General features: G+C 45.7%; 1 protein-coding gene across 2 annotated transcripts; it reads left to right on the forward strand.

Annotated features, from left to right (window-relative positions):
• Positions 1–393: 393 nt before the first annotated feature.
• On the forward strand, positions 394–27,393 carry GRN (granulin precursor). 2 transcript variants are annotated; one of them, XM_081971203.1, is made up of 14 exons: positions 394–552; positions 4,448–4,604; positions 7,027–7,173; positions 8,312–8,396; positions 9,002–9,123; positions 10,059–10,197; positions 10,637–10,743; positions 11,977–12,106; positions 19,334–19,431; positions 19,752–20,018; positions 21,051–21,281; positions 22,146–22,373; positions 25,187–25,429; positions 26,231–27,393. In XM_081971203.1, exons 2-14 carry the CDS (start codon positions 4,452–4,454, stop codon positions 26,375–26,377), a joined length of 2,097 nt encoding a protein of 698 aa, XP_081827329.1. In that variant the 5' UTR covers positions 394–552; positions 4,448–4,451; the 3' UTR covers positions 26,378–27,393. The 2 variants fall into 2 exon arrangements, with proteins under 2 accessions (XP_081827329.1, XP_081827330.1); XM_081971204.1 differs by lacking the exon at positions 22,146–22,373.
• The last annotated feature ends 39 nt before the right edge of the window (positions 27,394–27,432 follow it).

Raw genomic sequence — 27,432 nt, forward strand, 5'->3', positions numbered from 1 at the left:
GTCCTGTCCTGTCTTCGAAAGGGGCCAATAAAATCATCGGCCTCACATGTCCTGCAGCGCCGACTCGAAACACTGTGTGCACCCTTTAAGAGACACTCTTTTTTGCTTACCACTTCCGGGTTGCGCTCCCGGCAGCCGTACAAACAATATAACTAGTTCCGGTGTTTGAATCGAGACCTTTCCACACCCGGGTAAGTCCCTCCTCCCACCTTGTCACGTGCCCCCGAAATCCCATTTGAACCTCGGGAGGGTTTGAGCCTCGGCCAATATGATCTCGTGGTATTTTTGCATTCAACGTTCGGCTGGGGAGGTGGGATTAGAGAGAAAGCCCACCAATCCAAAACAAAGAGGTGCGGGTGTTTCACTTTGGCCGCCACGCCCTCCTGGAGGAAAAGGAGCCAATCCCAACTGGAGCAGGGAAAGGCGAGAGGGTGAAACCTAATTAGAGAGGCGTGGCCTGTCTTGAGACTTAGTTTGCTTCCTTGCAAGGTAAGCTGCTGCTGCTGCTGCAGAGGTTTAGTAGCCCCAACGTCGGGATCGCTAGTGCTGAAGGTGAGTTTTCGGGGGCATCGTTTTGGCAGCGTGGAAAGGCTCCATGTCCTTTCTGTAGACGGCTCCGTTAGTCTATGTTCGGATGCTTATGAGTGTATGATATTGGGGGGGAGGAGGGACCAAAGTTGGGGGATCACTCCTAGTTTTTGCTGCTTAGTTCTGTGGGAGACAAAATGGGGGTGTGGTGTGAATCTGATGGGGCTCTGCCTTTCTATGCTCGCGTTCGTTCAGCATCGTCCTTCTGTGCCCCCCCACCCCACCCCCTTATAGTTGATGGGAGGATTGGTGGGGCAGGAATAACCCTTCGTCATCTCTTTGCCGGATACCCTTAGGCTTAGGGGCAGGATTTGGCTCCTGCAGATGTCAACACAACCATCCTGCAGGTACTGGCCTGAGGCTAATAATATTAAGAGCCCTCTTCTAAGCTGTTGACTCCTCCTAGAATCACCAGACTGTCGAAAATGACCTATTAAAACAATCCTTGTGAGGAGTTGATGGGAACCGCCAGGTCCAAGTCTTCTATTCAATGAGATTTCTTCCCTAGTGCTTTTAAGAGATTCCTTTCCTACTGGATATAATCAAGCGTTTGTTGGGTTTGATTGTGATTGTGTCAAGCATTGTTGGGTTTGGATGGCTCCAGAGTGTGAGATGCACATGTATATAGCTAGACAGATCGATTTGGACATCAGCGTTTGTAAATGTTGTGCTTCTTTAATATACAGCTCTGTTTGCAAGTTGCTACATTCATAGGTTTTTCTGGGGTTGATATTGCTGACCCTGGATAAACAGACAGCTTGCTGTCTCCCTGACTTATCCATTCAACAAAACATGGTGGAAAAGGGTTAGAGCAGAGATATGATGATGGGGGTGGAAAGCTTTGTAAGGTATTTCATAAGAGGGGAAGTTAGTACTCCTCAACAGCCCCCAGGGATTTTAGAGAAATAAATGAAGTTCCTGGCTTTTCAAATGAATTTCTGCCTTGTTTTTCTTTACAATCACTTGATGCCTGCTGAGAATTGTGTGTCTGGCTGGGAAGGAACAATTGATTTAATTATCCCAGAGCACAAATTTCTCTCTCCATTTCTTGCTGGAGCTATCTTGCAGAAGTAAATTTCTTGCTGGAGCTATCTTGCAGAAGTAAATTTCAGGGCTTCAGGTAGTCAAACCTATGTTTCATACCAGATGGCTGCTGGAAGAGTCTAGTTTGGAACAGGCTCCTGACATACCTTTCATTTTCAGGATGGAGTTGAGAACTGCATAAGTGAAGAAGGGAAACTCATTGCTCAAGTTCACCTGATTTTCAGTGAATCTGTAATGGAAAGTGTGGATGACTTTGGGAAAGATGCTGCCTAGGAAAGAATTGGACAAGAGAGTCAGGAGAACCAGTGGTTTTGTGGGATCAGGGAAATAAACTTAGGAAGGACCCACCCTAATGGATTAAGCAGTTAAATGTAGTGGCAGGAAATCTGTACTTTCAAACTTGCAAGTTTCTGTTAATGTAGCCTTATAATAAAATAGAGATTTATTTCATCTAGTCATGTTTCCTGGAGGACTGACAAAATCTGAACTTCATCACTTTCCTTTTCCCAGCCTTGCTCAACTCTTATGCAACATCCTGTTAAGTAATTTCTCTTCTTGGAGTAATTGTTTTTCAGTACAAGATCTCAGACCTTTTATTTGTAACCATAAGCTGTATGTATAAAAAAAATAGAGGGCTGCAAGGGTTCACAAGCTGTTACATTTCATTTGGCAAACTCAGATTCTTCTCTGGGCCCATTTAATGCCTTGAGAGACAAAAAGGTTTACTTCTGAACAACTACAGTTCTGAGATTGAGGGAGTGAAAAAAGGAAGTTTTCTTATTGTTGGTACAGACCAAATGGTTACTCAATTTGTGTGGATTATCAGAGGAGGAAGGACTGTGAATTTTGTGTGCATGTGTGATTGAGATTGGAGAATGTTTATATTGTTTGAGAAACTGCGTAAACATCTAAACTTTCTAAATAGTCTATGTGAGAATAAGGAGTACATGCTTTTAGCAGTTTTCAACCCCTTACTTGAGGTCAATTTATTTTTTTCTTAAATGATTTTCCACTGAAGTGGTAGTTGCTCTGGAGCACCACGGGCTTTGGGACTGGAGATTGTGGGAAGTGTTGTGAACATATGATCTAGGATAATTATATGCATATGTATTTTAGCTAACTTTGAATTCATTCGTGACTATCAAATGGTGCAAGAGAATATGGAAACAAAAAGAAGGAACTGAATAACCAGTGATAATCAGTTCCACCATTCTCACAAGCAGATGTTTCTGAATTGTCACACACTGAGTTCGCCTTGTTTCAATTTACTGCATCATTCTGATAATGATATTATGTAGCTGGTTACTACTCTGTGGGGCAACTCATAAGCTGTAATATATTATGAAGCATATAATAAATATGTGAGTAGTACAACTTGGCTTCCTTAATTAATAATTAAATTGGATTGGGTTGAATCATTTTTCCAGATCAGAGTGTACAATGTGATCTGGTGTATATATCAATATGGTTTTTTTTTTGCAAACAGCTAAATAGCTAAAATTTATGAGCTTTTGTAGCAGAGGTCTAATTGGCCCTTTTCTAAGTGACTTCTGCATCAATTGAAAATGCTTAGATGTATAACTTGTAAAGAAAGTAATTTTATAGTTGTAATAATCATAATCCAGAACTTTTTATTGACAATTGATAAGTAAACTAGCTTCAGTTAAATCTGAGGGGAATAGAAAAACTTTGACTTTGTGGTCTTGGATACAGCCCACTCTAGGATGTCAGAAGTTGGATGCTATTTAAGTATTAAACCTAGGTAGCTAGGATATCAGTTGGTATGATTTGTTTCTTAAGATAAACAGTATTATCTAGTCATTAAAAATTCTGGGCATAAATGGCACCCTGAAGCATTTTAATTTCTTAATCTTCATAAAATATAAGAGGTTCTGGGTGTAATAATAATAATTTCGGAATGTTAATTACTGGAGCTTGGTTACTCTTCCAATCAGCAGAATCCTAGAATACATATATAAGGCTTTGTAGGGAAAGTCAGCAGTGGGATTAAGATATCCCAATCTTCTCCAATCGCACATCTTTAGTTGTCATCTATAGATTACAACTCTCTTGTGCTAGAAGAGGATAATTAGAATTATGGTCTCTTACATCATGGGAACATACAATTGGATGTCGCTGGGTATGGTTTCTTCTAGCGGGGGTGTTGAATTAGTTATGGACTTTCATGGGATATTTATCCATTTCTAGGGAGATATGGTTGAGAGAGAGAGAGAGGGCAAGAGTGCACATAGACGTGTGTGTATATGTACACACACATACACAGAGATGAGTTGTACAATGCTTTGAATTAAGTTCTAAAAATAGTTTGAAGCGTTTGTATGCACAAGAATACCACTGTTTTGGAATGAATCAAAAATGTTATATAGTATTAAAAATTGAGTCCTTATAAATTACATTAAATGTTCAAATGAATTGCTGTTTTCTTCTAAACATTTTAATTGTTTGACTCATTACATGAATAATGTAATGCTGAAACATTTTCTCTGAAAGGAAAAAAAAACATTGGCTGTAATGGTGATATATCTCCTGCGATCAGGTTTTCCTAGGCTTTACAACAAAAGCTCATCCACGTGATCTTACCCTCCTGCTTTTAATGACTGTCACATGAGGTTCTTTTAGCTGATCTTCCTTGCTGAGTCACTAAATAGCTTATAAGTCAGAATTCTGCACTATAAAGGTCATTGGCAGCTCTTAATTTATGAGGAGGGGCTTGGTGAGACTTTTCCTTGGGGAACTATTTCACAGCAGTGTGGGGCTCTGAAGCACTTCACTCCTTTATTATTCTCCTATCTAGGTTCATGGCTAGGATGTGGGTGCACTTCGTAATTTTCCTGATATTGAGCAGGACAGCCTCTTCTTTGCAATGCCCTGATGGGCAGAAATGTGAAGGATCTACAACATGTTGCAAGCTCCCTGAAGGAGATAAGTATACCTGCTGCAGTCAGCCCCAGGTAGGAGTTTTTGTTATATTACTCTTCTGCTAAGGATGGGGCAGGAAATGGTTTCTTAAAAAGATAGAAGCATTTCCATTAGCAAAGCTTGTATTGATTACATGAGTAAAACTACATAAGGAAAAATACCAATAAAAGAGATATATATGCTCTTTCCAAGAACACCAAGTACTTCATTAAAAAAAGAAGTCTGAATATTGCTGTTTTAGTAACTTGCTTTGTTATAGGGCAGCGATGGCGAACCTTTTTTGGCTCGCGTGCCATAAGTGGGGGGAGCGCGGGGGGGTTGTGTGCGGGCGTGCCGCACCCATAATGCAACGCTCCCCCCAGTGCGCATGCGTGCACAACGCGCCCATTTTTGCATGCTTTTTTCGCCCTCCCCAGGCTCCAGAGGCTTTATAGGAGCCTGGGGAAGGCGAAAAGAGCCTCCCCCGACCCCCCGGAGGCCCTCTGGAGGCTTCAGGGACTGTCCAGAGGCTTCCCTGAAGCCTTCTGAGCGCTTAAAACCACCCTCTGAGCAAACCGGGAGTGACTTCCGGGTTGCTCGGATGATCGTTTTAAGAGCTCTGAAGGCTTCAGGGAAGCCTCGGGACGGTCCCTGAACAGGCACGAGACGTGCGTCTCGATCGCCCGTGCTCGGATCGCCTCCGCCGCGCGGCGCCTCAGGCCCGGCGTCCTTGTACCGCTCCGCCCAGCCTCTGCGCACTCGCCAGCGTGGCGCGCAGCCGCCTCCATCCCTTGCGCCGCTCCGCCCATCGCTGCCGCCGCCAATCGCCCACCCAGCAGAGTTTGTGTAACCTTGGCTGGGTCTGAGCGAGGGAGCCCAGCGCTGCTGCGAGAGGCGCTCCTGCAACTGGGCGCCCCCACCTGCCAGCCCAGCCCCCTTGGACACCGGTGCCCACCAGGCAGTTGGGGGGCGAAGGGGGGGCGCGGCTATGCAGTCAACACACGCAGTAGTTTTCGGCCACTCTGAGCCCAGCAAGGGAAGGACGTGGGGAGTCGGCAGAAGTTGGGGACGGAGGGAGAAAGGCGGCAGGGGGAGGCCCAGCATCCAGCGGTTACATAACCGGCTGCGGCGCTTCTCCGCTCCGGACCTCCCCGCCCGAGCCCCCCTCCGCATGACGGGTCTCCCCATCTCCCCAGCGGCACCTGCCCCGCCGCCACCCCCTCCCCACTGCCGGTTGCTGAAAGGCGGGGAGCTCATGGAGGCAACGCCCAGGAAGCAGCCCCCCTGTCCTACGGCGTCGCAGCCTCCCCACCCCCCGGGCGACGGAGCCCCCGAGCTTCAGGCTCCCGGCCTCCCGGAGGAAGGGGGGCAAAGGGGGTTCTTGGCCAGCGCAGCCCAAGCGGGCAAAGAAGAAGGGAAGCCCGGTGACGCAGCCACCCCCTCCCCATTTAGCGGAGCCAGCGGGCGGCCCCCGTCCGGGAGGCAGGACAGCCCCACGCGCCCCTCCCGCAGCTCCTGCCTTTCCCCACGGGGCCCTGGACCCCCGTGACCCCCGCCTCCAAGGCCCGGGAGATGCACTGGCGGGGCAGGTGGAAAGTTTGTCCCGTCCCCGGCAAAGTTGCCTCCCCCGCCCCCCGAGACCCGGCCCGACCTTGCATGCCGGGGAGGCGGCCGGAGCCCATGCGAGGCGGCGCGCCTGCCACGTGGAAGAGCAGCGTAAGGTGTGGAGGCGCCCCCGAGCGCCTGTCCTCCCCCCCCAGTCGCCTCTCGCCCAGGCGGCTCCCAGCCAGGAAAAGTTTGCCGGGCGTCGCGTGGCGCCTCCCGCCCTGCCTGCCTCCCCCACCCCGCCCCCCGCGCTTACCTCCTCCACCTCCGCCGCCGCCTCTGGAGCAGCTGTGCCTGCTGCGGTTGGGAGGCGGCGGCACATCGCCTTTCGGCGCTTGCTCCGCGCCGGCCGTGGAATCTCCTTCTGCCTCTCCGGGGCCGCCGCCTCTGCAGCCGCCACCGCCGCCCGCTTCCTTCGGAACGCTTAAAATGACGCTCCGAGCAACCCGGAAGTCACTTCCGGTTTGCTCGGAGGGTGGTTTTAAGCGTTCCGAAGGTTTCAGGGACGGTCCCTGAAGCCTCCGGGGGGCGGGGGAGGCTCTTTTCGCCCTCTCCAGGCTCCTATAAAGCCTCTGGAGCCTGGGGAAGGGGAAAAATGGATTTTAGAAAGGTGAACTCAGCTGGCCAGCGCGCGCATGCGCACTGGCCAGCTGACAGGGCAGAGCCTCGCATGCCCTGACAAATGGCTCCGCGTGCCACTTGTGGCACGCGTGCCATAGGTTCGCCATCACGGTTATAGGGCATCCAGCTGGAGTTGTTGACAGTTCCTGAAAGAATACTTCTATATTAGGCTTTGCAACTTGCATAGTATCTTGGGGGATGGGAACAAAGTTGCCTGTCGTATTGTTGCCTCATCTTTTTCATTTACAGTTCACAGGAGCATCTCTCCGCATGTTGCCCCCAGAGAGCAGGAATGAGATATCTAGTGTTGTGTGCCCTGATGCTAGCACATGTCCAGAGACACATTCCTGCCAGGTCAGCCTGAATTCCACCTTTGCCTGCTGTCCTTGGGAGGAGGTGAGCTTTGGACCTGAAAATAAGATAAGGGCTGGCAAAGATCAGAATACCTTTCTTAATAGAGCTAATTTAACTGATTTGCCCCATACCTCCTGAGTTATTCTTATCTGCATGCCAATTCTACTTTGTTCTGTACTGAACTGATATGTACCAGATTAAGGGAACAGTGTTTAACTTCCAGTAGCCTTTCAATGTAGAATATTATAATTACTATTCTTTATAGTCATTGTATCCAATGATCCAGCTATCTGGGAATGTTGGATTTATAGTTCCTAACATCTGGAGATTTATTAGATCAGAGAAGCTAAGATAAATATTCTAATATAAGGATATCTGAGGATCCTGGGTTCCTCAGATATTGTTCACTCACTGCTTCTTATATCCCAATTATATTGGGGAGGATAGGTAATAATAGTACACTATCATTTCTAGAGGACAATATATTTCCCATATCTTTCCTGTTTGGATTTAGTTCCTAGATGGAGGTTAAGTAGAAATGAGAAACTGTGAGGTTGAAATGTTTTAGAATTGTATAGATAACTGATGGCTTTGGAAGCTTTTATTTTAACTTCCCAGAATTCTCATGGCATATGGCCATATTAGTTGAAATTCTGGGAATTATAGTTCCAACACATTTAGAGGGTTCCAGGTATGGAGAGAAAGAAATGTGTTGACTAAGAAAACCAACAGGAAGAGAAAGAGGACTGTAGTTCTAGAATCTGAAGGCATACCACTTGCAATCTTAGGAAAAAGCAGAGAGAAATTATTACCGAAGGAAGAAAAACCTTCTGAACACACGTCTGGTGGCTTTATTTACTTCCCTATCCTTAGTACAGCAAACCAAAATAGCACACATATCCTTTGTATCTCTCCAGCTAGTTCATAATCATATTTGATAATTGGCACATCTATTTGAGAAGTTAAACTTCAGGACTTGTAACACTCCAGTTTCCAGTGAGATCTTATGCTGTATTTGCTGTACTTCACCTCTCTTTTATCTCACCTCCAGGCTATCTTTTTTTTTTTGGAAATTTTTTATTGTTTAATTAAATAAAAACACAAAAAAAGAATCATCCTTCATTACATCTTGTAGAAAGTGTTGTTCGTTTGTTTTTTGAAAATTTTTTATAACCTCCAGGCTATCTCTTGTGCTGATGGACATCATTGCTGTCCCCTTGGCACCCACTGCAGCACTGATGGAAGAATCTGCATGGAAAATGAAGGTATTTGGAGACAAGGTGGACATATGGAATCATAGGAACAGTAACAATATTTTAGTAACAAAAATAATATCTCCCAGTTAATTCAAGGAACACAATCCAATGCTTTCTTAGAGGAATATATTTGTTTCACTGGGTTAAACAAATAAAATAGGCTAAATCTTCTTTTTTAAATAAAAAGATTAGAATAAGTTATTTTGCCAGTTGGACTGAAGTACACAATCTGATACCATATTGAAGCCCCCAAAACCTTAAAAGATGTTTTCTCCAGAGTTGTTGCCAGTTATAATAATAAATGTGATTAGTGGATGAATGATTAAACTGAATGTTGTTTGCAGAATAATCCTACTAAGTAGGTTTAATTTTAATATAAATCAAATTAGATTTAAGGCCTAATTTTACTTGGTATATTGGCTCTTCCTGTGTTTATTCTGCCGGGAAGTTTATTTTAAACTGGTTTTGATTGGAAAACAATGTCATCTTACACAGGAACTTCGTGGCATAGACAAATCAAGCGCCAGTTTTATGCAGAAGAGAGAAAGATTTTACATTTCCAGGCCTTCAAATTTAAGGTGTCACTTCTAAGTTTTACTTACTTTGCATTCCAGATTCAACCTCTGCTGTCATAGTCAAGGCTGTTCAATGCCCAGATAGCGAATGGGAATGCCCAGATGACTGCACCTGTTGCTTGATGACTGATGAATCCTGGGGATGTTGTCCGATGCCAGAGGTACGGGAACTTAGATATGGGCAAGTGAAGGTATTTTCATGCAGAGGTAAAAACTGGTTCTTTGATTTTTTTTTAAAAAAAATAAAGTCCCTGAATTACACTCTCCTGTCCATCAGTCCAGAGATTACTTGGGGTCAGAAACTCTTTGTTTGTGGAGCAAGCAAATCCAGATGACTTGCATCACTCTTAATTACCCAGAATTACATTTATCTTGTGAAGGCTAAATTTCAGTGGAATATTCTGTTGCATTTAAGTCTTTTTGGCCTACAAACTGACAGGGTTGAAAGTGGAAGATAATCAGTGACCAAATTCCGGTAATATGAATTTTTGGTACTTTCCTAGGACTGGGGATTGGGAGAATCGTGGTGTTCCTCTCAGAGGCATTCCAGTCCTATTTTTACTGTTTCTCCTGTCAAGCATGTGCCCCAAAACAAAACATACCAGTCACTTCCTTCCTTTGATTTACTGTAGGCAATCCTCCCACAGCACCATCTCCCAAGATCCATGGTCCCTCAAAACGTACCCACTTTTGCACTGCATCATAAAACATCTTATTCTGAAGTCTTCACAATTCTGCATTGGCTTTCCTAAAATATAAGAGAGTGTTGGTCAACATTTAGGTTCTTCAGTTTGCTGAAATGTCACCAATATTTTAAAACATTTCCCAGTTGCATAGTTCATTTGAAGTTTTAATAGGCAGAGGAAGCATTGAGTCACATTCTTGAATCACAGTTTCTGCTCAACCAGAGTTCTGAGCAGCTTGTCTCAGAGTCCAACCAAAGGAAATCTTTTCATATAGCTAGGCAACTGCAGAGACTAGATGTATTTTTAATAAAACTTTTAAGAGGTGTGTTGGTACAAAACTGTTCATTGAGCAGAATAGGAAAAGATAATGGTGGGGATTGATGGTGCACTCATCCCCTTCTTCTCCCCAGGCATCCTGCTGTGCAGACAAGATTCACTGCTGTCCCCATGGCACAACTTGTGATCTAGTTGAGGCACGATGCCTTGAAACTTTTGGGGAACAGCCTCTTTCAAAGAAGTTTCCAGCAAAGAAACGGACCCCAGTGTTAAGTATGGAGTAAAGAAGTAGAACTAGGCTTATTGTAACTTTTCTGTTGTTCATCATTAGATTTGCACTTTAATCCAATGGTCTCCAACCTTTCTGGTATCAGGAATTGGCTTTGGAAGAAAAATTTGGAAGAACAGATTGCTAAGGAGGGTATGGCTTCCTCTGCATCCTAGATCATGCACATGCACACATGAAGCTTCACTTACTCTCCCACCACTTGCACAGCCCTGTTCCTAACATACCATGGACCATGACCAGTCTGCACCCAGGAGTTGGGGACCCCTGCTTCATTATAATTGCTAGGTTGAGTAGGCTGGGTGATGCTTTCTCTTCAGCATCCTATGCTCACCAAAGGTGATAGCAATCCATTACACTGTCCATCTTTCCCACAGAGGCTTTTTATTTCACCTTTTGAGAAGATAATCTTTGCTCACCTTGCAGATTTGATTCAAAAAAACATCTGTCTTGGTAATCACTCTTCTTGTCCAGATGCGGCCACTTGCTGCCTGCTCCCAACTAGCGAATATGGTTGTTGCCCTTTACAAAACGTAAGTACAGGGTAGGATTACCCAACTAGCAACCTGATGTCTAGTTTTAGAAGGAATTTCCTATGTGTGTCCATTGACATTTGCAGTGCTGGGGAGAGGTGGGGTTAAAGAAAAGCAAGACGATAGATGTTAAATTATGTGCAACCGCAACCACTTTTGTATGTGTGCTTACAAAAGGGGCAGGGATTGCATCACAGTGCCATTTCTGGTGACAGGCAACTATACCAGGCTGCAGCATTAGAATAGATTTTGGCCAAAGGAGCAAATGGCTAGGAGTGCCAGCATTATTCAATCAAGATATCTGTCTCTGCTCATGGTGGGAGTGAGAATATTGGGAGATTCCATGTTCTTAGCTTCCACCCACACCCTACTGCATCACTGGGCTTTTCTTTGAGAAAACTGGAAAGGCTTCTGTTAGCTAGGTAATTTTGCTGGATGCCAATTGCCCTTCCAGAGTTTCCTTAGTATTGGGATTTAGGGAGGTATGAAATTGATCACAGGGTAGTTCTTTAGCCAAGGAATATTTGATAGCATGACTTCATTAAAGATTTTCTACCTCGTTTATCCTCCCACGTCTTTTGCTGGTATCTTAAACGAATTACTATAATGTGCCATAAATTACTTGTTTTCATGGCTATTACAATGAGTTGTGTTGCTCCATTAGAATTATTTTTAGATAGGAATCTGGTTTTCTCTTTTGGTTCTGTCTCTGCATGTTTGGTTCTATCTTCTTTGAATATTGCATTCTATGTTTATATTTTGATTGTTTCAAAGTATTTGCTTCAATGGTTTGCAATACTTTTAGGCATTAGGACCCAAGCAATTAAATTTAAGGGTCATTTTAAATGGCCAACATTTTTCAGGTTTTTTATAGTCTTCTCCACTTTGTTCTTATATGAAAATAATTAATCACATACAATTCTGTAATTATTTATTTTTACTTACTGCAATTCAATAGACTCCACCTGAGCTATTAAGATTAGTCTGGCTCCTTCAATCTAAGATGCAGATTCCAGGTAAACTTGTTCACCAGAAGGAGACCTAAATTATAAGCCTACTAATTAAGTAAGGCACACTGTTCTTAAGAATGATCATGGGGTGCTTGGCTCAAATGGGAGCCAGTGGCAGCCTGTCTTAAGCTTTTTTTTTTCCTTTGTCCAAACTTGGTAGGTGCAGGCAGTTATTGTTATCTGATGTTTGTGATCTCAGCTCTTCCTTTCCTTTTCTCACTAGGCTGTGTGCTGCAGTGACCACCTTCACTGTTGTCCACAGGGCACCCAGTGTGACCTGAAGCATTCCATATGCACCATGATGCCTGAGGGGTCATGGCCCATCACTCACCTCACTGCAGGCCTCCAGACAGGTGAGGTGATTAAGTGCTGTGCCAGGTCACTGGCCGAACGGAAGTGTCCTATGTAAAATAAGGGTGCCAGAAGAAGCTTCATGTGGTTAGAATGACCGTTGTCTTACCTGAACGGTCGTTCTCATGGCGCTGCGGAGAGTACAAGGATGGGTTAACACAGCCTGTTTGCCCATGGACTGAGTAGATTTTTCCCCTCTGGCCACGCCTCCTTTGCCTCTTCTGGCTCAGTTTTAAAAACGAGGTCTTGTCCGACGAAGACGTTCTCAGCTCACACCTGTGCAAAGATACAATCTCGGAGCTAAACAATCACCCTGGGTGGGTCTTGTACTCTCCGCAGCGCCATGAGAACGACCGTTCAGGTAAGACAACGGTCATTCTCCATAGCGCTGCTTGGAGAGTCCAAGGATGGGACATGCCCAAGCTATTGTGTCCCAGGGCGGGAAGAAGAGACATTGTCCGAAGCCTCAATAACCTTCTGTAATACTCTACGGCCAAAGGAGGCTTCGGCAGAGGCAAAGGAATCGATCTTGTAGTTTCTAATGAAAGCTGTGGGAGACGCCCACGTGGCTGCTCTGCAAATGTCCAAAATAGATGCTTGAGTCGCCCAGGCCGCGGTCGTGGCCGCACTTCTGGTGGAATGTGCCGTTGCACGAGGTGGAACCGGCTTGCCCTGAAGGTCATATGTCATCTTAATGCAAGCTCGCAGCCACCGACCTATGGTTGAAGATGACACCTTGCGACCCAGCGAGCCTGGTTGAAAAGACACAAAGAAGGCCTCGGAGTGCCTGATGTCCTTAGTCCGTTTCAGGTAAATGCGGACTGCCCTTCGTACGTCCAATTTGTGCCACCTGCGCTCCTTGGAGTGTTGAGGGCTGGGACAGAAGTTCGGGAGGATAACCTCCTGAGACCTGTGAAAATGAGAATTCACCTTCGGCATGAAGGCGGGGTCTAACCGTAGGATGACCCTGTCTGGGTGGATGATGCACAGCTCTTCCTTGGCCGAGAAGGCCGCAATCTCAGATACTCTTCTGGCTGAAGTAATGGCTATGAGGAAGGCAGTCTTAAGAGTCAGATGTCGAAGAGATACCTTCCTCAAAGGTTCGAAGGGAGCCGCTGTCAATGCCTGCAGGACAAAGGGTAGGTTCCAGGTCGGGTACCTGTGCACCACCTGGGGTCGGATGTTGTAGGCCCCCTTCAAGAAGCTCTTGACCTGAGGATGGTGACTCAGGGATTGAGGTTGGTGTCTGGCTAAGATGGTGGATAATGCAGCCACCTGGCGCCTGAGAGTGGCTGGTGCCAGTCCTTTGTCCAAGCCCTCTTGTAGGAAGTCCAATAACTGAGGGATGGACGCCTCCACACTGTCAATGTCCCGTTTGCTGCACCAGGAAGAAAAGGCAGCCCAAGTCGCATCATAAATGCGAGTAGTGGCCGGACGTCTGGAAGCTTGGATGGTTTTAATGACGTTGTCTGAGAGGCTCTGGTCCTTTAGGAGCTGCCCCTCAAGTGCCAGACGGTTAACTGCAACCATTGGGGCTCTGGATGGTTGATGGCCCCTTGACGCAAGGATACCTGGTCTGGAGGAATTCTCCACGGTTGCTCCACAGACAGATCGACTAGGTCCACGAACCAGGATCTCCTGGGCCAATGTGGAGCCACCAGAATGAGCTCCGCCCCCTCCTTCAGCAGCTTGTAGATCACCTGCGGGATCAGAGGGAGGGGTGGAAACGCGTAAAGAAGCCCTGGAGGCCAGTTGGACCTCAGGGCATCCGTCCCCTCCGCTTGTGCTGACTTGTAGCGGGAGAAGAACCGCTGGAGCTGTGTGTTTGCCGCCGAGGCAAACAGGTCGACCTGTGGGAGACCAAACCTCCTTACCACCTGTGTGAACAGGTCCGGATGAAGTTGCCACTCCGAGTTGTCGATGGTCTGACGGCTCAACCAATCCGCACTCACATTGCTGGTTCCGGAGATGTGATCCGCCCTCAGCGACGCTAAGTGGATCTCTGCCCATCGTCCTATGGCCTCCGCCTCTGACATGAGTCTTTTGGAGTGGGTCCCTCCTTGTCGGTTCACGTGAGCCTTTGTGGCCACATTGTCGGTCAGTAGCAGAACGTGGTGCCCCTTCAGCTGTTCTGCAAATCTCTTCAGCGCAAGCCGGGCTGCCCTGAGTTCTAGCCAATTGATGCTCCGGGCTGCCTCCGCGCTGGACCACCTGCCTTGCACCAGCTGACCTTGGCAATGCGCCCCCCAACCGTAGAGACTGGCGTCGGTCGTTACCACGATCCTGTCGGGTTCTCTGAATAGGCAGCCCTTCTCCACTGCTCGAGACTGCCACCAACTCAGAGACCGAGTCACTCTTGGTGGGATGCGAACTTTCCTGGTGGAGTTGCTGGTCTTTGCTCTTTGCATTGGAAGTAAGAACCATTGCAGTTCCCTTGCATGAAGACGTGCCCAGGGAACTATGTTGAGGCAAGAAATCATGATCCCTAACAGTTGGGATAGCTGCACCACCTGCCAGGACCTGTTCCTGCGACACGACCGGATCCTGCTCCTGAGGTTGCGGATTCTTTCCGGAGACAGGGACACCTGGCAAGATACCGAGTCTATCATGGCGCCCAGGTGTTGTATGCGTGTGGCAGGAGTCAGGTTGCTTTTTTCCATGTTTACGGAAAAACCGTGGTCCTGTAAGGTGTGAACTGTGACGTTTACATCTCTCACCGCTTGCTGCTGAGTCCTTGAGTGGATGATGATGTCGTCCAGATAGCACTCCAGGCGGACTGGAAGCTTGCGCAGGTGGGCCGCCACAGCTGCAAGAAGCTTCGTGAACGTTCTGGGTGCAGAAGAAAGTCCGAACGGAAGCGCCCTGTATTGGAAGTGCTTTCCGTTGTAACACAAGCGCAGGAACTTCCTGTGTGCAGGATGGATGGGCACATGCAGGTACGCCTCCTTGAGATCGATGGAGGTGAGCAGATCCCCTTGTCGCGTGCAGCTTAGGATCGACTGGAGAGACTGCATTTTGAAGCGCTTGTAGGCCAGATGTCTGTTCAGGCGCTTCAGATCTAAAATGGCCCTCCACCCCCCTGAATTTTTGGGGACCAGGAAGAGAATGGAATAGAACCCCCTCCCTTCCTGTTCTGGAGGAACTGCCTCTATTGCGTTGATCTGCAGAAGATGATCTATCTCTGCCTGCATGAGAGCCCTCTTTACAGGGTTCTTGGATAGTGGGCAGCGAACAAAGGTCCGCGGAGGAGAGGATAGAAACTCCAAGGTTAGACCCCTCCTGATGGTATTTAAGACCCACTTGTCCGAGGTTGTTTCCTCCCAACGGTCTGCATAGAATTGCAGGCGGCCCCCGATGGGAGGAGACCCCAGACGGTCACTTCCCACGTCTAAACTGACGGTTGTGGGATCCCCCACGAAAGGGCTTCCGAAAGGACCCCTGATTGGATTGTCTGCCCCTGGAAGAAAAGTTCTTTCGTTCCTGGGACCTGTCAGAGGACTGGTTAAACTGTCTTTGGGAGGAATATGAAGAGGAGGAGGCCTGGGCACCTTCCTGTGCCCGAAAGGCCTGTTTCCTGAACGAGCCCTGACCTTTCCTGTCATGCTTCCTGAAGGTGGAAGGAAGGACCTTCCTCTTATCCTTTGTCTCAATTAGGAATTTCTCTAGGGAATCCCCAAAGAGGTTCTCTCCCTTGAATGGAGCTGAAGCCAGCTTCCACTTAGCCTTCATGTCCGCCTGCCAGTGCCGAAGCCAAAGCAGGCGGCGAGAAGTGATGTTGGACGCTAGTGCCCTGGAGGCGAATTTCGCTGCATGCAGGGATGCATCAGAGGCATATTCCACAGCCGTAATGATCTTGTTAAGATCATGTCGCCAACGAGATGCTTCAGATGGGGGCTGAGATCTGAGTTGGCGCAGCCATAATAGGGATGCCCTCGTAAAGAACGAGGCAGAAGTGGAGGTTTTGATCGCCCAGGCAGCCGCCTGGTGCGTTTTGAGACAAGCCTTTTCTGCCCTCTTATCCTCTGCCTTTAACCCTTCTAATAACTTGGCCGGGAGATTAGAATTAGAGGTCAGAGAGACCACAGGGGCATCCACTTCTGGAGGCTTCAATACATCCTCCAGCCTAGGTTCTAAGGGATACAATGATTTGTCTGCGCCACTGGGGTTGGCCAGGGTACCTGGCTGTGCCCATTGGCGCTGGATAACCTCCATGAACATGTCAGGGACTGGTATCAGTTCTGGGTCAGGGGTTGTTTCGCTGAACAGCCCTGCCATGAGGTCCTGGGAAGTAGAGGGGACTTCCTTGTCCTTAGGTTTGGCACCAAGCTCAGTAGAGGCTCTGGCCTTGTGTAAGATGGACTTGAATAAGGATGGCTTAAAGAGACCAGTGAAAGAGGGCTTGTCTGGAGGCATATCCTCATCCTCCGAGAGAGCAAAGTCCTCAGCAGTCTCCTCCTCCCACGTAGACACCTCTGTGGTGATAGAAGTGCCCGGGGAATCGAGTACTCTGGTCCTCTTTTCCCCCAGGGGGCGAGTAGGCCTAGAGGCCTTGCCACCCCTGCCTTCCTGTAGTCTCATGGCTTCTACCACACCCTGGGAAATAGCCTGCGTGATGAGATCCCTCATCTCTGCTGACATAGCTGGGCCCTTGTCCTCTACAGGCCTGGATTGGGCATAGGCCTGTCCCCTGGCACTCCTAGGAGGATCTCTCTGATCCTCTGCATGAAAACAGCATTGAAAGGAGGGGATATCCTCCCTGACTGAAGAGCTAGGAGAACCTGGATAACCCAGAGAGGCTGCAGGGGATCCTGACATGGAATCCCTATCACAGAAGGATGGGGATCTATCCCCCATCTCCTCCCCCTGCTCTATCTCCCTCTGGATGGGTGGGGAAGGAACTGGCCCAGCCTCACTTGGTAAGGGTGCAGAGGGAACCTGGGGCCTAGCAGACTTGTCCTTTAGGGAGTCCTGCCCCTTGTCCCCTTGAATTTTGGGGGCCTTGCTCCCAGCTGAAGAGTGGGAAGCTTTCCCCTCAGTGCCCTTGTTTCCCTTTCTCCCCTGGCCTGAGGGATCTGGCCTACTGCGCTTTGCAGATGGCCCTGCCAGCTCCTCCCTTCGCTCCAAACCTTCATCAGCCATCCCTGGTTGATCTTGAGTCGAAGAGGTCGCTGCTGTGGGAAGGGCAGTGGACGCTGGCCCGACGGCTCCAGAAGCGTCTGCAGACTCAGATGGGAGGCTGGATCAGGCACCAGGATACTCCTTGCCGCTTCCCCTTAGGTGTCTGGGGAACTTCAGGCTTGCTGGAGACCCAGGCAAGCCCTCGCAATCCTCCGCGGCTGTCTGTTTGAGGCGGAGAGGCTCTGCTGCTTGCTGCTGCTTCCGGACAGTAAAAAAGTCTCCAAAAAAATGGCCGCCGGTTCTTCTGCGTGCCAAAAGCCTCACTTAAGGGCCAGGCGCTTCCTATTGGCTGCAGCCGAAAAGCGCGCCAAAGCAGCGCTTTTCAAAATGGCCGCTGCTCTCCCGATCGGCAAAAGACGCCGTTTGGAGAAGCAAGGGCTTTTTTAAAAGCCTCTCCTCCAAAACGACCAGGGAAACACGGGGATTGCCGTCCTTCCCTGCGCTCGCCAGCAGACGCCGGACGAGCGGCCTCGCTTGTTCCCCCAGCTGCGACTAAGCAGCTGTGGAACCGATCGCTGCCTCAGCCTTACTTTAGCAAATCCTCTTCTTGGTAAAAAATAGAAAAAAGGAAAATAAAAAGTCAAAATAATAAAACCTGGGGAAAAATCCTAATAACAACTAAATATCAACACATAAAATACTCTAAAATTACTATTGGAGAACCCAGCCTATTTGCTCAAAGCTGAGTGTTCCCCAAACTCGTCCTACCGGGCAGACTGAGTTTTTAAAACTGAGCCAGAAGAGGCAAAGGAGGCGTGGCCAGAGGGGAAAAATCTACTCAGTCCATGGGCAAACAGGCTGTGTTAACCCATCCTTGGACTCTCCAAGCAGCGCTATGGAGAAAGGAGAGGCAATTTTTAAAAGAAGATTTAATGCTAGTCTCTTGGGAAGAAAAGGCATGAGGCTTTTTGGAATAAGGAGAAAAGCAGCCTAAGGCACTGAGAAAAGTAGATTATTATTTTTTGTTTAAAATAAAAATCTTTCCCATATGTTTTGCATGCTAGACTAATTTCTATTTTAAATGATGATGGATTGGGTAGTGAGTAGGAATTTTTGTCAGTTCAGTGCTCAAAGCAGCTGCTTCATTTCACCACATGGTAGGGCCCTAGTGACTCATTTGGGAAGCCACCAAGGGAAACGATGCTGAACAAGATGGCTGGTGGATCTAATTCAGGAAGCAGGTTTTTTTATGGCACGATTCTTCCTCCACAGGTGCAGAAAACTGTAAAATATGGCATGAGGGGCGGAATCTTGTTTTCTGAGAAAATATGTATGCTTTCTTCCAAAGGAAGTTAACAGCTTTAAAGCAGGGGTCCCCAAACTTAGCAACTTTAAGACTTGTGGACTTCAACTCCCAGAATATGCTGGCTGGAGAATTCTGGGAGTTGAAGTCCACAAGTCTTAAATTTGCTAAGTTTGAAGACCTCTGCTTTAAAGATTGCAAAAGTTTCCTGTTCTGAGCAGTGTCTATAGAAATACTGGAAACTAGAAGCATTGTTCACTAAGATGTAATGTGTAAGAGACTAGGATGCCTATGACTTGCCCAATTTCTTGTTTCTGTTCTACACTTCCTAGCAGGAGAATAATTTTTGCATTAGCATTAAGGAAATCAAAATAAGCACATTTGAGACACTTTACAGTACTTTGTTTCACATTCTGTAGAAATCAAGTTAACTGAGAAACTCATTGCTATAAACTGATTATGAGTGCAGATGTATATGTTGATGTTAAGACCACCTCTCATTTTCTTTCTCCAAATTGAGCACTTAGGGTAGTCCACTCCCTATAGGTTCCAGGAGTAATCTTAATTATTTGTTGCATTCCTTCTCCTTTCCATATGCATATATTCTAGATTTTGTGGAGGAATTGCTAGGTTATCAATAACAGAACCCAAAGCCTGCATCTTGATTGACAATTTTGGAAGTTACAATATAGCCAATCTGGAAAGTACTAAATTGGGGAAAGCAGGTCTATTAGTTGCTTAAGAGAGGAGATAGTGTGGAGAAGGCTTTGTGTTCTTTGAACATAACAACTTCTTTGTCATCATGTAGCTCGTGATGTTCAATGTGATACTGAATATTCATGCCCAGATGGAAATACTTGCTGCAGGACACCCTCAGGTTCTTGGGGGTGCTGCCCAATGGAGGAGGTAAGAGGAACTATGTTTGTCAGTAGACATGGCTAATTAATCTGGAAGCTTGGTGGGGGCATACTTGGGGTGGTGGTAGGAAGAGATCTTTGGTCTTAGAGGAACTGAGCATATACTCTGCAGATCAGCAATATCGGCTCTTATCCTGGTATTTGCTATTTGAAGGTATCCTTCATCAGAGACTTCAAAAAACATGTATCAGTTGGAATTGGCACAACTGGCCAGATGGGTATTAGTAAGAGAGAAAAAAAGCACAGCCTCCTACCTCCTAGGGGCAAAGAATTCCATGATGGTCTGATTGTGTTTTATGTCTCTCCCAGGCCGTATGCTGCTTAGATCATATCCATTGTTGTCCAAAGGGTTTCGAGTGCAACTTGTCAGAAGGCACCTGCCTGAAAGATGGCCAAAGGATTCCTTTGGTACCCAAAATAGGCAAAAGCTCCACAACAGCTTCAGAAATAGATTCAAGCTCTACAGCATCTTCCATAGGTCAAATGGTCCAGTGTGATCCCTACACAGCTTGCCACGATGGCCAGACTTGTTGTCGCCTTGTAACAGGCGCTTGGGGATGCTGCCTGTTCACACAGGTGAGAAGAGACCTAAGTGTATTTAATGCTATTGTGGGGAACACAGGATATATGAAATTGCTTTGTTTCCTGTCAGGAGCTTTCTAGTATTTGCATAGTTATGTAAATAGATGCAAGAAAGGAAAGGGTGGTATTGAGTCTGGCCTATGAGTGAGGAACAAAAGGGAACTAATCTCGATTGAGTGCTGGTTTCTCAGGTTCTGCAAGTTCAGTCCACCTCTCATTTCTCACTTAGATTGCTCATAGTTGGGACCATTTGAGGTGTGCACAAAAATTGTAATTCCTTCTTAAATTATATGCATCTCAGTTGCTAGGCTTTCCAGGATGTTCCTGTGTTAAAAGTTTGAGGGGGAAGGTCTTGGAAAAGAGAAGGGGGTTTATTTTTGTTTTACTCACACTTCCTGTATTATTTGTTTCTGCAAAACTGCAGTGGAGTTGTTGAGTTATTGCCCAGTTATGGTTTCACAACTGCTCACCTGAGAGGCCTAGGTATATTAAAGTCAGGCAATTTTTTCATAGCCGAGAGCAACGTTTTTTAAAACCTAGCATTATGGGGAACCAAAGGTTTCTGAGATTGTGCAGTAAAATCAGCAGTGGGGCATATTTAAGTCCTTTCTTTGATGTGGTTTGAGATCTGGAGGCAGAAGGGGAACTAATACAAAAGCAAATTTACCAATTTTAACCCTTAAAAAAAAAACACCCTAACACTGGCAATTTGATGTGGCAGCTTTATGGGAGGCCAAATCAGCAGTTTCACATGGGCTTCAGGTTCTTCATTCTTTGTTTCACAGGAAAGGCTCTAGGAAAGAAAAAGGTCTGTCTTAACTTGTGCTTTTCCATATTCTTTGGCTTCTTGTAGTTGGAGAGCAAGAAATGGGGTATCATAAGTTTGAGCCTCCAATCAGAAGTGGTTTTCAGATGAAGTTGAGGGACTTTGGTTTGTCTGCTTTACTTCAGGGTAGGAATTCCTTCTGGTCCAGTAGGACATCGATGACTTTCAGCCCTTGATATGACCTTTCTCTCTCCTGCCAGGCCACTTGCTGCCAGGATCAGATTCACTGCTGCCCCAGTGGTTACATCTGTGATTCATCAGGCACTTGCCTAAAAGATGGAGAGCGTGTGCCTTGGGTGGAGAAGACAACAGCGATTGTTGGCAACTTCCCTTCAAGCAGAGATGTGAAGTGTGATGACCAGTTTAGCTGTGCAGATGGACAAACATGCTGCATGCGTTTAGGAGCCTGGGCATGTTGCCCCCTCTTTCAGGTAAATTGAGGATTTCAAGGCAGGATAGACAATTTTCCTTCTTGGATAAATGGTTGATTTAATCAATCACCCATGGAGTCTCATAGGAATAATATATTTGCATACATTACCTTTGGGGCATTTGGGACAGCCTGACAGCAGGCCATTCTACTGGAAGATCAACCATGACTGCTGAAATGAAAGCCTTTTATTGGCGAATTAGTCAATGAATCTCAATCTTCCCCAACCTGATACACTCCATGTGTTTTGCAAGATAACTTCCATCCCCCAATCCCAAAGACATCGGAGCTTGCTGATGGGATTTTGATAGTTGATCTTAGAAGCCCAGGTTTCTCTCCAGCCTCCCATGCAATTTCACTGTCAGTAGGTGGTGATGGAAATCACGTTCCAAATATGGTACAAGAAAGAACTTTTACCATGAGAACAGTGGTGATATATGTTGTTTGTGTAGGAAGGCTGGAACATTTAACAGCCATAGTTAGAACTGGCAACTCTGTCGCTAAGGAATGCAGTTGCTAAGTGAAACATCACATGACCCTGAAAGGCGTACAATGTTAGTTACCATCTGTTCATTAAGCAAGTCACCAGGATCATTATGCAAGGCACTGCATGTTTGTGATGTGCAATTTTACTGCCAGCTTCTCCATTGGCTCTGCTTGTCAGAAGCCTGATACACAATGCACAAGTAGCAATCATGTGACTGGGATGCAACAGTGGTAAATATGAGGACTAGCCATAAAGCTACTTTTTCAGTGCTGTCATAAACAGTTAAGTGAGATCTACTTGTAGTATTTTTCTTTCATAGAACAATTTCAACAATGGTGTTTGGCTTTTTGGATCACCATAGCTATTTCTTTCTCATAGGCAGTTTGTTGCAAAGATCAAGTACACTGTTGCCCTCATGATTACACCTGTGATGTAGAACACAGTTTGTGCACCAAAAGTGGGGGCCCTTCCCAGGGGATCTTGGTGACTCCCATTCTGGCAAGGCAGGAGACAGTGGTGAAATGTGATAACTTCAGCAGCTGCAAAGATAAGGAGACCTGCTGCAAAATGGCCTCTGGCAACTGGGCTTGTTGTCCTTTTTCAAAAGTAAGTAGGCTTCAGAAAGCTTGACAAGGAATCCTTGATGTGAAAAGGCATGATTAATGCAAGACCAGAGTCTTGTGATAATCAATTAAAAAGTATAAATATGAAAGATTGATGCTACTACTATATATGCTGGCAGAGGTCAATCTTTCCAGCGCTGGGTGGTCACACTTGTAGATTCTCCCAGTGAACTTTAGCAGGGTTCCTGGGAGGCAGGAGAATATAAGACCACCCTTTCTCTCAGCAGCCATGCTGCTGCCTTTAGCATCAACTGCCCTCTACCAATAATCAGTCTGTTTTCCATAGCTCATCTGGGTAATGCAAAAAGTGAAGAAGTCTCCCAAGCAGTTTTTCAGGGTGCAAAAACTGTGGCCAAGCAATAAAAGATGCCCATCTTTGTCTGAGAAGAGTTGTGTTGTGCTAGCTGGGAATGATGGGATTTCCTGGCCATCACATACAAAATCCAATAATTTGTGGAAAGCTGGAAGAGTCAGCTGGATAAGAACCGGGGTAGCTATTATAAATCTACTACTAAATTTATCTCACCTTCTAAGGACAAGATGAAAACAAAGTAAAGTATCTGCTAATTGATGGTGTTCCTTTCACAAACCTTCTGCCGTTGTTCTGTCCTCACTATAAGTTAGTCTGTATGCAGCTCAACATGCAGCTCAGAAAAAAAAGACCCCTATCCTCCAATAAAACAGACCTTGTGCATAGAAATGGATGCTTTATTGAAAGAACAGGATATGGTGAAACGGGGGAAAATAATAATACATATACATAATGTATACAGAGTAGATACATACAGAATACATACAGAACCAAATGCAAGATAGACAGTATTGAGTTATTGCTGAACATAACAATTAATAAATACAAGTAAACTAAATCTCACCAAGGATGCTCTGTGTGGGAGATGTGGGTTTGTCCTTGGATGACCATGTGCCACAGATTAAGTTGGATTCTTCTTTGTGCTTCTGGCTCTTCCAAATGCTAAAGGAAAATGGAGTCTGGCTTCCCAGCGTGCATTTGTTTTGAGAGTACAGGCTGCTGGATAAAGGGGTTGGGTCAGCTTCAAACAATATAATTAATATTTGTCCCTCTGGCCTAGAGAACAACAACAATATATAAAGTTCATATATTGGGGCATGATATCTGCCCTTTTTCCTTTGCAGATATTTAGCTAATCTATTATGGCAGTTTAACAATGCAGGAAAATGTTTTGTAAAGACTACATTAAATAATTTGAATCTTTGTAGAGAGTGGCATCTGAAACCAAGTCTAACTCGCCAGATTAGGACTAACACCTTTCTGGCTGTTTCTTTAAACAAGCCTTTTTTTTTTTTTAAATGCAGTATTACTAAGCAATCCCATGCAAGTTCTTTTCATGGCACCTTTGGATTCTATTTAGCTTGGCTTTTTTTTTCAACCTTCTGTCTTTCCTGCAGGTGGTCTGCAGCGCAGACCACTTGCATTGCTGCCCCAATGGCTCTATTTTTGATCCAGCCAAAGGCAGCTGTGAAGAAGCAAAAGACTCTGCCTTGGGCTCCTGAACTGCTTGCCAAGATATTGCAAAAGGATGGCATTGCCTGCAATGGCAGCGCCAGCTGCAAGAAAGGGCAGACCTGCTGCCAGAGCCTTTCTGGTGCTTGGAGCTGTTGCCAGCTGCCCAATGTGAGTGCAAGCATAATTTTCCACTTCTTTCCTCTTCAGGTGCCATTTTATGTGGGGAAATGATACCATGGCTGCTCCCCCAAAAACCTACGTGACCTGTTAATCAGGGCAAACCGTATGTTGTTATTATCCCACTTTTAAAAATAAGGCATTGAACATACTGAATCTCTATGCTTTTTGTTTTCTCCACAACTTGTGAGGTGAGTTAGGCTGAGAGTGATGGCCTTGTCATCCAATCAGCGTTCGTGCCTGAGGGAGGCATAGAAATCATAAGTTTCCTAAGTTCTGGGCCAGCATCTTAACATTACCACAGCAGCAAGAACAAAGGAAGAAACGGAGCCTTGACAAGAAAGAGAAGAAATGGTTGTTTACACAATTGGAATTGGGTTTCTGCAGAATGCAGTCTCATCTACTGCCTAGGGTGGGTCCATGAAGAGGGAACATTGGGGGAGATGGTCTCTAAAAAAGCCAAAATGGGTAGCCATAATTTTTAAAAGGAGTGGGGTTTCAGTCATGTGGTCATAGGCCCTATCTTGGCTTTTTTTTTAATCTCAGAAACACTGCTGGAAAAGGCTGTGCCCTTCCTGCAGTTTCTTTTTATAGGCACAGGGAGGTACGAGATGTTGAAGTTTCAATCCTTTGCTGGATCTTTACAGCTTGAAAGTTAACGAAAAGCAATTCCAATATTTGCATTGGGCTGCCCAGCAAGAGCTTCCATACTTATTCCATATTTGCCATTAATTTAATTCTCTACAGTCCTAGAGGTGCCCTTTCACATTGCTGTTATTGTTGTGAATTAACAATAACAGCAATGGAGGCCAAGCTAAGACTTTCCTTATCAGAACAAGCACTATATCTGGAGATTCACAGCATCTCCTTGAGAGAAGTGTCATCTATGAGCCATTCAGCGCTTGCAGCTGTTCTGTTTTTTCCTGTCTTAGTTCCTATCTTAATTCAGACATTTTAAATTTAACAAGGAAATAGGAAAAAGAAGGAATAAAGGGGTGTTTCTGTCTTTTGGACGAAGGTTTCTTTGAAGCAGAATAGAGCCATGATAAAATTAGTTTTCTTTAGTTCCCTTAAAATGTTCCACCATATTTTTATCTCAAGCCAAGCAGTACCTCCTCTCTTGCTTTCTACAGGCCGTTTGCTGTGAGGATCACCAACATTGCTGCCCCTCTGGATACACCTGCAATGTGGCAGCCCAGTCTTGTGAGAAACGGCAGTGGCCAGGCCTTGTTGATGCTGCAGCAAACCTGCTGACTTCATCACAAACTGCTGTCTCCAGTCAGGATGTCTTGTGTGGTGAACAGCACTATTGCCACACGGGCCAGACCTGCTGCAAGGCCAAGAGTGGTGCCTGGGCCTGCTGTCCATATGAAAAGGTTAGTGCCAGTTATTATTATTAATTAAATTTATATTGCCGCCTATTCGCCCATAGACTCAAGGCAACTTACATAATTTAAAACAACATTAAAAAAAACAATAAAACTAATAAAAGAATCAGATAAATTAATGTAATAAAATCACTCCCCCTTCCCCCCTCCCAAATGGGTCAGGTAGATGTGACCGGCAAGAGACATTCTGTCAGATAACTTGGTCCCAAGCCATGAAGGGTTTAAAGGCGACAACAAACACCTTGAATTGCATCTGGAATCAAATTGGAAGCCAATGCAGCTCCCGCAGGAGGTAATACATGTGCACACCGGGGTCTGCACAAATCATATGGGCCGCTGCATTTTGCACCAAATGGAGCTTCCAGATGCTCTTCAAAGGCAGCCCCATGTAAAGCTCATTGCAATAGTCAAGAAGGGAAGTAACTAAAGCATGAGTGACTGAGTAGGGATTGTTGGTCCAGGAAAGGGCATAACTGATACACAACCCACAATTGTGCAAATGCCCACCTGGCCACGACCGTCACCTGCTCTTCAAAGACTACTGAAAAAGAAACAATTCTTCAGAAACTGAAGAACCTACTGTTGCTGTGATACAATGTAAGCCCCTGCATTACACATAAATTGTAGATTCATGATTTAAAGCTATTTCTGTCTTTAATTATTAAATATTTTTCCAGGTCCTCCTTCCTCAGCTTGTAAATTCATTGAGAACCATGCTAAGAATTTTGAGCAATTTTCTTGTTTCTTCATTAAGGATTCCTGTTCATTACCTCCTCTTCTATTTCATAGGGAACCTGCTGCCGTGATGGGCGCCACTGCTGTCCTTCTGGCTTTCGTTGCTCCTGGTTTGGATATCATTGCTACAGAAAGTCCTCTCTCCGTTGGGACACTGGCATCATCTCCCCACTTTCTATTGAAGCCCATGTTCTGCTCTGAAGTACCTTTTTTGGGTGGATTTGCTTGAGGCCTTGAGTTAAAGTGAGCTGTTTCAGGAAGAGTGGTATAAGAAGGTGAATGAACCAGGGCCACTTTTGCCAAATTGCTATTCAGATCCCAAGGGATGCCTTCTATTCTACATTTGTCACCACTACAGGCCATCTTCACTTATATTAAGTCAACCCCTTTACTTCTACATTTCTCCCCCCCCCCCCTTTCCATCCACGATTCACTGCCCTGTCCAAAGTCATGAGGAGTATAACCTGGAATCTGAAAAAGCTGCCATCCTGGGCTTCTGCTCTGAAGGTTTCATGGGCGCAATGACTGTCTTTGCCTCAGTCATTCCTTAATCTTGAAAGAGAAGGGAGCTTCAATGCACTTTCCCAAAAAGAAAAAAAGATTGGCAGATGATTTTGCCACATTGCCCCTTCTAGCCTTGTCCCACCTCGCCCTATCCGCTTCCCACATGGCCTAGTGTATTGCTCTGAATGGCATCACCTGGATTTCTGAAGAGCAAAAGTGTCTTTTTTCTGATAGTGTTTGCAAAATACAGAGATGCTAATTGTCCAAATGAACCACTGCAGGTGTCTTGAGTCACTTTTGTTTAAAGAAGAGCTGCCCAGCCCACCCTTTCATGAGATATAATAGCAATTTCTTCTTAACATCTCACTTTGTTTATACATAGCTCCCCTTCCCTTTTTTAGAAAGGTTTAGCACTTCTGCAAAGAGATGCAAGCTTGATTCTCAGACAAGTAATAGACATTTGTTTTGCTTCAGTTGATATGTGGATTTTGGCACCTGAGCAGTTAGGAGGGGGAAGATGGTTGTCTTTTATTATCTGTGTGTTCTGTCCTGTGATTTCCCCCATGCAGAAGGAGCACATTGATGCTGCTCCCCCACCCTTTATCTTTTTTTTAAATAGGTGAACTTCAACTTACAAGTGACAGGTGTTTTCTGTTACCAGACCTGGATGCTATGGTTGTATGGAAAAATCAAATAAAATTTAATCAAAGTAATGTTGCAATTTTATATTCTTAATTCTACTTGTTAACAAA

Source organism: Natrix helvetica, assembly GCF_964273705.1.
Source record: "Natrix helvetica genome assembly, chromosome: Z".
Lineage (NCBI taxonomy): Eukaryota > Metazoa > Chordata > Lepidosauria > Squamata > Natricidae > Natrix > Natrix helvetica.